At 38.9% G+C, this 9876-nt stretch overlaps 1 protein-coding gene across 1 annotated transcript; it reads right to left on the bottom strand.

Moving 5' to 3' along the window:
* Window positions 1-1116: 1116 nt before the first annotated feature.
* Window positions 1117-8468, bottom strand: pfdn4 (prefoldin subunit 4). The gene is made up of 4 exons (XM_028583163.1): window positions 8365-8468; window positions 6485-6592; window positions 3866-4006; window positions 1117-1491 (listed from the first exon to the last, which is right to left on the bottom strand). The coding sequence occupies exons 1-4, from the start codon at window positions 8386-8388 to the stop codon at window positions 1360-1362; spliced, it is 405 nt and encodes a 134-aa protein (XP_028438964.1). The 5' UTR covers window positions 8389-8468; the 3' UTR covers window positions 1117-1359.
* Between the last annotated feature and the right edge of the window lie 1408 nt (window positions 8469-9876).

A 9876-nucleotide genomic window follows, 5' to 3' on the forward strand; every position in this document is an offset into this window, starting at 1 on the left:
CTAACTAGCTCCACTTCACACTGATGCATCAGTATTATTATTTTAGCCGTTAGCCAATCGACCGGGCCAATCAGTGTTGGTTTTGAGGTGGGTTAGGTGGTGATAGACAGATGGTTTATCCAATCAGCTAACCAGTATTTTCAGACAGCGGTAGCTGCTCACTAATGCTTTTTTCCTCTTGGATCCTTCTTTTGGAATATGGACCAGGAACCTGAAATGGTGCCTTTTATTCCTAAATTCTCGTTACACAAACGGCAAATATCCTTTACCGACATGTTTGCATGCTGAGCTAACGAGCTAGGCTTTGCCTGCAGCAGCAGGGGCGGGCTTGTGGTAGTATTTTCATACGCTTCGTGGATCTGATTGGCTGATTTGGCCCATCTATCACCAACATAGGTGATAGACAGATGGTTCATCCAATCAGCTAACCAGTATTTCCGCCCCTTCCCAAAAGTTCTCCAACGGAAAGTTCCCAGATGGATATGCCGAGCAAATGCGAAGCAATCCATCTGGCGGAGTCAGGTTACCTGAACACACCTCCCTGTAAGACCAGCACGCCCACTGGTTCTTTTAATCTCACCCACATTTGGTCAAAAAAAACATAGTTTTAAATGTTTTTCTCATCTTTCCTAATGAGAATACCTTCAATTGTGCCTTTGTATTTTAAGACCGTTCTGTGGATTTCATGGCTAAGCTTCAACTCCATTTTACAGACATGCACACTAATGCTAAATCATGTCTAAAGAAACGTTATGGCCACAGATTGAGAGATACTTCAAGCCTCTTAAAAAAAAAAAAAAAACTGTCGGGATGCATGTTGGCTCGGTTTGTCGCTCCATTTCTGAGTGAAGATGAAATCGGCTCCAAGTATTTCAGCTTCTCATTTTCGTGTTCTTTGTAAAAGACAATAGACAACGTGTAGATCAGTAAGAGAGGGTACTCATTTAATCAACTTGATTTGATTATGAACACCACAAAATCATGAATAAAGATCAAGCAGATATTTTTTGTATTTATTACAATACGTTTTGTTTCTCTTTTTTTTTTTTTACTTTAGTTTGTTCGACAGAGTAAAAAAAACAACAACATGAGCATTAAATAAGGGACCAATTAAAAGACGTTAGAAATGATGGACATTTATTTAGTCTCCAAATCTTTGTTGTCCTTGTGAATTTTTTTGCCAAAATCTTAACTGAAGAATCATACAACATAGGCGCAAACAAAAGCCAGAAGCTGCCAATCTAAGCCATCCTACTGGTTTTTTTTTGTTTGGCAAACACTCGGTGGATGTGATTCGAGAGCCCGTGTTGGGGGAAAAAAAGTCCGTGTTGGGGAAGCTGTCAGTGTCCATTTCTCAGCTCAGCTTTCGTCTGCCTCCAGGTTAATGTTGTTACCAAACTTGGCATAGAGGTGGACCTTCAGATCACCCAATACTTGCTGTATCGCGGACACTCGTTCCTCAAGGCCTTTGACCTCCTGCTCCAGTGTTTCCTGATTACAGAACATAAACTCCAATTACACCACAACCCACTACAGTTTTCCCCATATGAGGCATGCAACAACGGGCATTTCCATTAATCAGTTTTAAATCAATTACTCCCACTAGGTGAGTCGATAAAAACACTCTGAAGGCAGGAGAAGAAAATGTGATGAGGAAAGAAAAGACTGTGCACATTAACGTGCACTAAATTATAATCAGCAGATATTACGAGTTGAAAAGTGAGCCGCAACATGTTTGTCATTCAATCAGCCTGGGCCTGAGCAGTGTGATGAAGCAGCAGCAGCAGATACAAGGACTAGGGACGCACCATATGAGGAAAATATGCCATACGGGATAACGTTGTTGAATATCGCGATAACATTTACTTCAGATAAACAGACATTACTATTTACTCAGTTCGGCCTTCCTGCTGCATTCAGTATTCTGCTAAAATACAACAAACTACTTGTTGAATGTAAAACAAATAATCATTTCCAAAGTTATTTTATTCAACAAACTGAACATTGAATTGAATATAAAAAGGCACCACTGAAAAAAAAAAGAAAAAAAAGAATGATTTTCCATATTTAAAGTGCAGTTTTCTACTGATATTTTCTTTCAACTCACAAATCTCAGTGTGTCTTTTGTAATGCGTTTGTTGCGCCGGTTGATATCACGATGACGATAAAAAAAAGATAATATAATGTGCAGCCCTATCAAGGACAAACAGGAAGATCCTGGAAGTGACAGATGGGGAGGACAAGGTGCAATCTGAAGGCCAATGGCTGCCCTTCTCTATGGGGCAGCAGCTGGCAGGCACCGATACTGGCCAGCTCTTCTCCCAAAGGTGCACCAAGGAGGATCTCAAACGGCTTTGGAGTGTCTCTCACTGTTCCAGTGCTCTGGACAAACTATCACTGCACATATAAAGGAATGCTTCTACATTTTGTCAATTTGTGACATACAAGCAACCTGTATATAAACTTTAAAAAATATATGTAGTTCAACTCATAAAAGACAAAATACACTATGCGTGTAAAAATATTTTTTGAATTTGCGATGCAGTTATGGGTCTACACTGCCATCTCCAAATATGAATAAAGTTTGGAGATTGGGTCACTTTTACATTCAACACATTGTGGCATGATCTCCTGCTGTATATACATGCCAAACACCTGATTCCAATCTGCATCACAAATAAACGCACCCTTTGTCAGATTTACAGATTATTCTTGGTGCAGTTGTGATTTGTAACTGCGATTCTCCACTGGGCGTGTCTGTGCTGCGTTCCGGCTGCGCCGCCGTTTTGTCCCGTCCTCCGCCGCGGCTCGCCATACCACACCGGGCGTCTCTCAGAAGTGGAGCGTCTTGCTGCCCGACTCGCAGATTATACTGTTTCTACAAGTGCTTTACAGAACAATTGCGTGTTTATTAAGCTAGTTTCTACCTTCCACTCCAAGCGCTCCTGCAGTTAAACTCCATGCCTTCTCTTTTATGAAAAAAATAATCTGGGATGTGGTATTATGTTTTTCAACCTCCAAGATGAATCTCTCATTGTCCGTGGTGTTGTAAAGGTGACGATATCTGCAGGGTGCGTTTTGGTAAATTGACTGGATAGTTTCGCAGTTTCACTGCCTGTCCGGCTGTCCGAACCGCACGCTTCTGGGACGCGCCGTGGCGCAGCTCGTGGAATGTCAATCATTGACTGGAATGGCCGCGATTGCTAAGTTACCATCGACAACACTACAGCCAAATGAGGCTGTAGTGCTGTCGATGATGCACAGGACACATGCTTTCATTTGAAAAAGGATTCTGTTGTGAGAACATAACATGAATACTTATTAATAACACTTAAGGCTTCATGCACATTGAGACATTAGTTAAGATTTTGTTGGTTGTTTTACAACCTAGACTTTATTATAATGCTTCTCATCAGCAGCTACTCGCCTTTTTTGAGCTGCTTTTTTTTTATAGAAGATTTTTTTGGGGCATTTTTAGGCCTTTATTTGAAAGCTCTACCAACTGAGCTCTCTGGGCGCCCTTTCGAGCTGCTTTTATTGTGGATTTCTTTTTCTAAACTCTTAAGTGTCTTGAGCGTTGTAAAAAGCGCTATTTAAATAAAAAATGCGTTATTATGATCTCAAACACAGTCTAATGGGGCAATCATGGGGGCTTTTCAGAAATGTTAGTAAATCCCATTTTTTTAAAACAGGAAGCTCAGAGGATAGTTACACATACCTCAATGTTTCACTTGCTTCATTTTGCTATGAGGCAGGAATTTGTGCAAAATAAACTACTCAAACTTAATACAGAGCATGGAGTCAGGGTCTGGTTTCAATCAGTTAAGAAGAAGTGAAGAGTATGGAAAGGTAGGAAGAAACCTACCTTTGCGGCCTCCAGCATCTCTTGCGTTTCTTCCTGACTGTGACTGACAAAGACATCACCGATTTGATATGGGATGAACAGAGAGTCGTCGTCTAACATCATTAGGTCGTCGCTGGCATCCTGTAAGTTCTGCAGCGATTTCTGCAGGGGAGACATTAGCAGGTCGTTAATCTCAATTTGGGCTGTTAACAAATTAGTACGAGTAATTTAGCACAGTGGTTCTCAAACTTTTCACTAACGTAACCCCTTGGAATTGTTGTTTTTTTAAGCCAAGAACCCCCTGACCAGCGCAAAACATATTTGTTTGTATGTAAGGGGTGCAATAAAGCGCTGTCAATGATAGATTTACTAAACAACAACGGTGTAACTCAACAACCTTTAAATGCTATACTTCAAAATGTTTAGAATCACTAAATATATTTATTATTATAATTATTTTATGAATTACACTACCGGTCAAAAGTTTGGGGTCACTTCGAAATTTCCTTTCCACTCCATTATAGACAGAAGACCAGCTGAGATCAGTTGCATTGCTTTTTTAACCAGGGCAGCAGTTTTCAGATTACATTGTGCTTACATAATTGCAAAAGGGTTCTCCAATGTTTTCTCAGTTAGCCTTTTAAAATAATATCAGATTAGTAAACAGAATGTGCATTTGGAACATTGGATGAATGGTTGCTGATAATGGTGTAAGCACATAATGGAATCTGAAAACTGCTGCCCTGGTTAAAAAACAAAACAATGCAACTTATCTCAGCTGGTATTCTGTCTATAATGGAGTGGAAATTTCTAAGTGACCCCAAACTTTTGACCAATAGTGTATGCATGACATATTTTTAAATTAGTATTTTGAAAAAATCTCACGTACCCCCTGCAGTACTCTAAAGTACCCTAGTGGTATGCATACCCACATTTCAGAAACACTGATTTAGCTTTCGCATTGCCCTTCAGACCACACTTAAAGGTGCTGTAGGTAGGATTGCGAAGTTCCATGACTTAGCCAAAAAATTTGAACATCGACAACTTAACTCCTAAGCCCCTCCCCCGACAAGGGAGAATGAATGAGTGTGCATGAGCAGTGATTGACAAGCAGTTAGACACCTCCCCTGGCCCTGATTGGTGCATCTGAACAGGGAGCGGTGTATTTTTGCAAATCGCACTACAGGCTGTAGGTGGTGCCAGAGGAGCCAGATTTTATTTTATTACCCATTTCATGTATTTCTACTGGAACATATGGTCAGTTTCAGCAAATATGACAGAAAGTTACTTTTATAAGGCTTACCTACTGCACCTTTAACCGTAATCTATCTGAACAAATGAGGATTCTGTGAAATCAGGGTTGATTCAAATTTTCCATTTTCTAAGGCTGTGCTTTGTGGCTGCAATGAGTCTTACCAGTTTATACTTAATAGATAAGGTGTGACGAGATCTCGTCCCACGATATTTCTCACCGAGGTTAAAAGTTGTCCCGTGATATCAGTACACAAGTGCAGAATTACGTTGGTATTACCGAGGACCAACGTGTAAATCAATCGGTGCCAAATTCCGGTACGTCAGAGCGTGTAAGTACGAGCTTCTCGGTCCTCTCTGCATCTTTCACAGAGAGCGGGGCTCAGCTCCGACACACGCACGCAACGCAGACACCTCTCAGTTTATCACATTAAAATCAACAGCACCACAAACTACAGCCTCCAAAATGGCCATTAAGTTTAACACTTCCTTACAAAAGTTTTAAAAAGCAACATTTCAATCCACACGAAAACAGGACTGTTGCAAGTGAGGTACATTATCCTATGTCAGTCAGTTAAGAGATACAGTATCAGGTCTAAACACAATTATATTATTCCCAATGAACCCCATGATTATCCAAAATGTTTTAAAAATATGACTGTTGTAAACTCAGCTGAGCAGAAAGTGAACCTTGAGTGTGTGATATTCACAGCTAGGGCTGGGTATCGTTCAGAATTTTTCGATCCGGTGCCAATTTCGATACCTCCGTTTCGATACCGATTCCTAACGATACTTTTTTTCGATACCATATGTTTTTTATTTCAACATCAACAAAAATACAGTAAACACAAAGCTTTTATTTTCCACCTTAATTGTGAATCAAAACAGTTATCATTGTTAAAAAAAAAAAAACTGCTCACTTAGAGTAACATTAATAAAAGTGCCTTGCAAGCTCAGCCTGTCAGTCAGTCATCAGGGCAGAGAAACCACCGTTGTGGCTGCTTGTAAGAGGAAGTGTAACGTCAACAGCACCGCCACCGCTTTCGGCTCGCCATTAATATCATATTGCAGCAAACGCTGTCTGCGTGAAGTTTAAAAAAAACTGTAACCACACTTAAAACCAACCGTGACTCTCTGAGATTTCAACAAAACTGCAGACAGTTTACTCCGTCCGCACGTCTCCGTGTGCGTGCGTGTCGGTCGGAGCTCCGCTCTGTGTCAATATGCAGAGAGGACAGATAAGCTTGCGCTTACGAGCTCAGATGCTTTTGGAACCGAAATTTGGCACCGAAAGATAAAGAATTTTTTGATACTCATAGGATAGGAGTATTTTTTTCAATACCATAAAAGTATCAACATTCGGTACCCAGCCCTATTGACAGCGCTTACTTTCTTTGCCTCAATTTCATTTTTCAGCTCGGTCATCCGACTCGTGTTCCTGGCAAATTTATTGATCTTCTGTTGGTCTTCAAAAGTAACATTCACATCTTCAACTCCCTGCAAACAAGAGGAAAACACTTAAAGCTGTGCTTAAAGTCAGTGGTGGACAGCAACTCTGTGCACTTACTCAAGTACAATCCTGAGGTAATTGTACTTTACTAATATACTTAATAGCCACACTTTAACATTAACCTAACATTGTGTTGTCATGCAATTGTTCATTTTGTATGTTATAAGAGCTGTCTTTCTGGTGCAGATTGTTTGTATCTGCATGTTTTCCATTGCTTTTATCATTTTTATCATTTTATTCTAGCATCTGGTCTTTTAAAGTGCTCATATTGTGCTTTTTGGCTCCCCCCCCCTTTCCTTTATTGTGTTATATATCTTTCTGTGTATGTTATATGTTTACAAAGTGAAAAAGCCCAAAGTCCACCCCAAAGGGACTTACCATCTCCAACAGAAAACACTGTTCCCAAACTGCTCCAAACAGCTCTATTGTAGTCCAGCCTTTACTTCAGAGACAAACGTGGTCACTTTGTAACACACGTTATAATGCTCGCCTAGCTGCTAGCATGGCACTCCCTCATACTCTGCTTCTGACTGGCTAGTAGTCCTTACCTAGCTACTGCCCATGTGCGACTCCCAACAAAGATTGAACAGAAGTGAGATGTCTCACTCTGTAGCTAAAAACAGAGAGCTCAACACACAGGGTAAAAAGAGGAGCTGCAGCAATGTGCAGTACAACAAAAATATGGTGTTTTTTTTTAAATAAACCATGTAAACCTATTCTGGTACAACCTTTAAATACAATCATGAATCTGAAAATGAGCATAATATGAGCACTTTAACTATTTAACTTTAACTGCCGGGGACTACAGATGAAAATGAGCCAACTCTTTTAATTTTCAGAAATGTTATTAATAATATGCACTGTCAGTGTCAAACAAAGTAATTTACTAAACTTGAATATTTATATTTTCTGATAATTGATACTTATAGTCCACTGCAATTCAGAGGGAAATGATTATTAATAATTATTATTATTTATAATCTATAATTATAAGATTAGTAGTTCAAAATAGTTCAACCTTTAACAGCTGCAACGTTAAAGTGATGGACACATGAATGCATCAATAAATAACATTCACTAATATAATATATATTATTCTGAAACCGGCCATTCTGCATAGCTAATGAGTACTCTTTCGGTAATTTTAATTTTGATTCTAATACTTTTGTAAAATTTTATATGCAGGACTTGTACTACTTGGAACAGAATATTTATTCACTGGGGTATTGCTACTTTTACTTAAGTAAAATGTATGTGTATCTTTGGTTGAAGTAGACCACATAAACGGAACATGACAAAATCCAGTTGGTTCACTAGCTAGCTAGCTACATTTTAGAATGAATATGAATGGTCACATTAGCTAACTACCGTTAGCAAGCAAGCTATAGACAAGACGACAGCTTGAGTAACGGTAGTGTCTTGTCAGTCACCGTTGCCAACTATCACAGACCTAGTTCAGCTGGTTATCATCATCTTCTTCATCATTAGGCTAGTACATTCTCGGTGGACTAACTTTAACTTTAAACACAGGGTACATCTAGCTAATTCTACGTTAGCATTACGCTAGCTACTAACGTTGTCGTTGACATGAGCTCCACGAGGGCGTGACCATGATTTGTATATTACTGGCACCGGCAACTGTGTCTTTTTCCCCCCACACATACATCTCTACTGTTTTTTATTTGAATATCCATAAGTGACTGCAACGGAGTGTATCTAACTCGACAACCAATACAACGAATATTAATTCAATACTTACAGGTCCTTTCATGGTGGCTGCCATCTCGGCTTCCTCGACTGCACATAGACGGCACTACTCCACAGAAGAGTATAGCCTCGCCGCCACCTAGCGGGGCGGAAACCCTTTACAAAAAGACAGTCAAAGATGACAGTAAAATGCTTGAGTTTTGTCCATTTAAACACATATTCTGGTAGCCCCTCGTCGGCACGCCTGCTTTTAAAATAATAATTAAAAAAAGGTAATATATTGTGGCCTCAAACATGGTCCTTCCTTTACAGCTAAACACTCAAGCTAAGCCAAATGTATCAGGTGCACTGTAAATGAAAATCCAGCCGGTTTGGTTTCTTATTATTGGCATTCATTTTCTTATAAAATGTCCTTACAATATGTCCAACAAGTTATTGTATCAACAGGAACTGCTGCTCTGTCAATTTATCTACAGCAAACAGTACTGCACCCAAGTTCAAATATTTACTGAAGACATCTGCAAAGCTAGAGCACTAGTCATCCAATTTAAACTATAGCTGCAGATATATAAGAGCTGTTGTATTTAATAACCGGAAATCATATAGTTCTGACTTCATCTTGATATGCCATTTCTCCTACTAGTCTTACAATCAGTGGGCTTTTTGTAAGGGTGTTGCTAGTGACAAATCTAATAGCAAATCTAGTGCATATTGTTACATCATGAAGACTTTGCTTGAGGTCACTCAGGCGGGCATTGCATGAAGTCAAAAATGCACAATCCAAACAGGTTATTTTCTGTAGCTGGTAGGAGAGCATTTCAATATAAAGCTCCTTTTGACTGGAATAATCTTCCTCTTTCTCTGAGGTCTATTTCTACATTTGGTCTATTCAAGTCCTCACTTTTTTCTTTTCTTAAAACTACGTGTTCTTATAATTAAGGATACCAAGTATATTAAATATAAATGGTTTATGTATTTGTTTTTTTTTATACTTATATGCGAGATGTGATGTTATCGGATATGTTATATTTTGTCATAAGGCATATTGATATATGATGCATTAGTTGTTTAATGCATTTGGCTGATTATTTTGTCAATATACTTTAATTTGTGTGCTATGTTAATTGTGGGGTCAAGGGCAGGTGAGCGAGTTATTGTTTTGTATATGTTTGTATCTGTGTCTTGTTTGTATATGTACTGTATGATTAACTTTTGTGTTTGTATATATGTGCAGGACCCCCTTGAAAATGAGATGCTACATCTCAAGGGATTATCCTGAAATAAATTCAATTCAATGTATTCCAAGCCTTGACATAATAAAATCAATAGATACTGCTCATTTTTTTGTATTTTGTTTTAACAATTGGTTTGCAGTTGTTTGGTAAATCACAAGTTTATAATGTCTGGAGTGGCTGATTAGCATTACAAGGCTTTTGTCAGCATGATCATAGCACACGCACTCACAAAAGCAGCAAAACAAAACAAAGAATAATTTTAGAATAATAAAAGAAGGAAGAAATCACTTGATAAATAAAAAGTCAATTTGGCTTTGATCCCTCAACGC

This window comes from Perca flavescens, chromosome 7 (genome assembly GCF_004354835.1).
Source record: "Perca flavescens isolate YP-PL-M2 chromosome 7, PFLA_1.0, whole genome shotgun sequence".
Classification (NCBI taxonomy): domain Eukaryota; kingdom Metazoa; phylum Chordata; class Actinopteri; order Perciformes; family Percidae; genus Perca; species Perca flavescens.

Bases quoted from the DNA above. Each gene is read 5' to 3' on its own strand.
- pfdn4 (XM_028583163.1), bottom strand. From the start codon at position 8,388: ATGGCAGCCACCATGAAAGGACCT. The intron at 4,007-6,484 runs GTAAGCGCTGTC...TCTCCCCTGCAG, and splicing joins ATGAAATTGAGGCAAAGAAA to AAATCGCTGCAGAACTTACA. The intron at 1,492-3,865 runs GTAGGTTTCTTC...TTCTGTAATCAG, and splicing joins AGATGCTGGAGGCCGCAAAG to GAAACACTGGAGCAGGAGGT.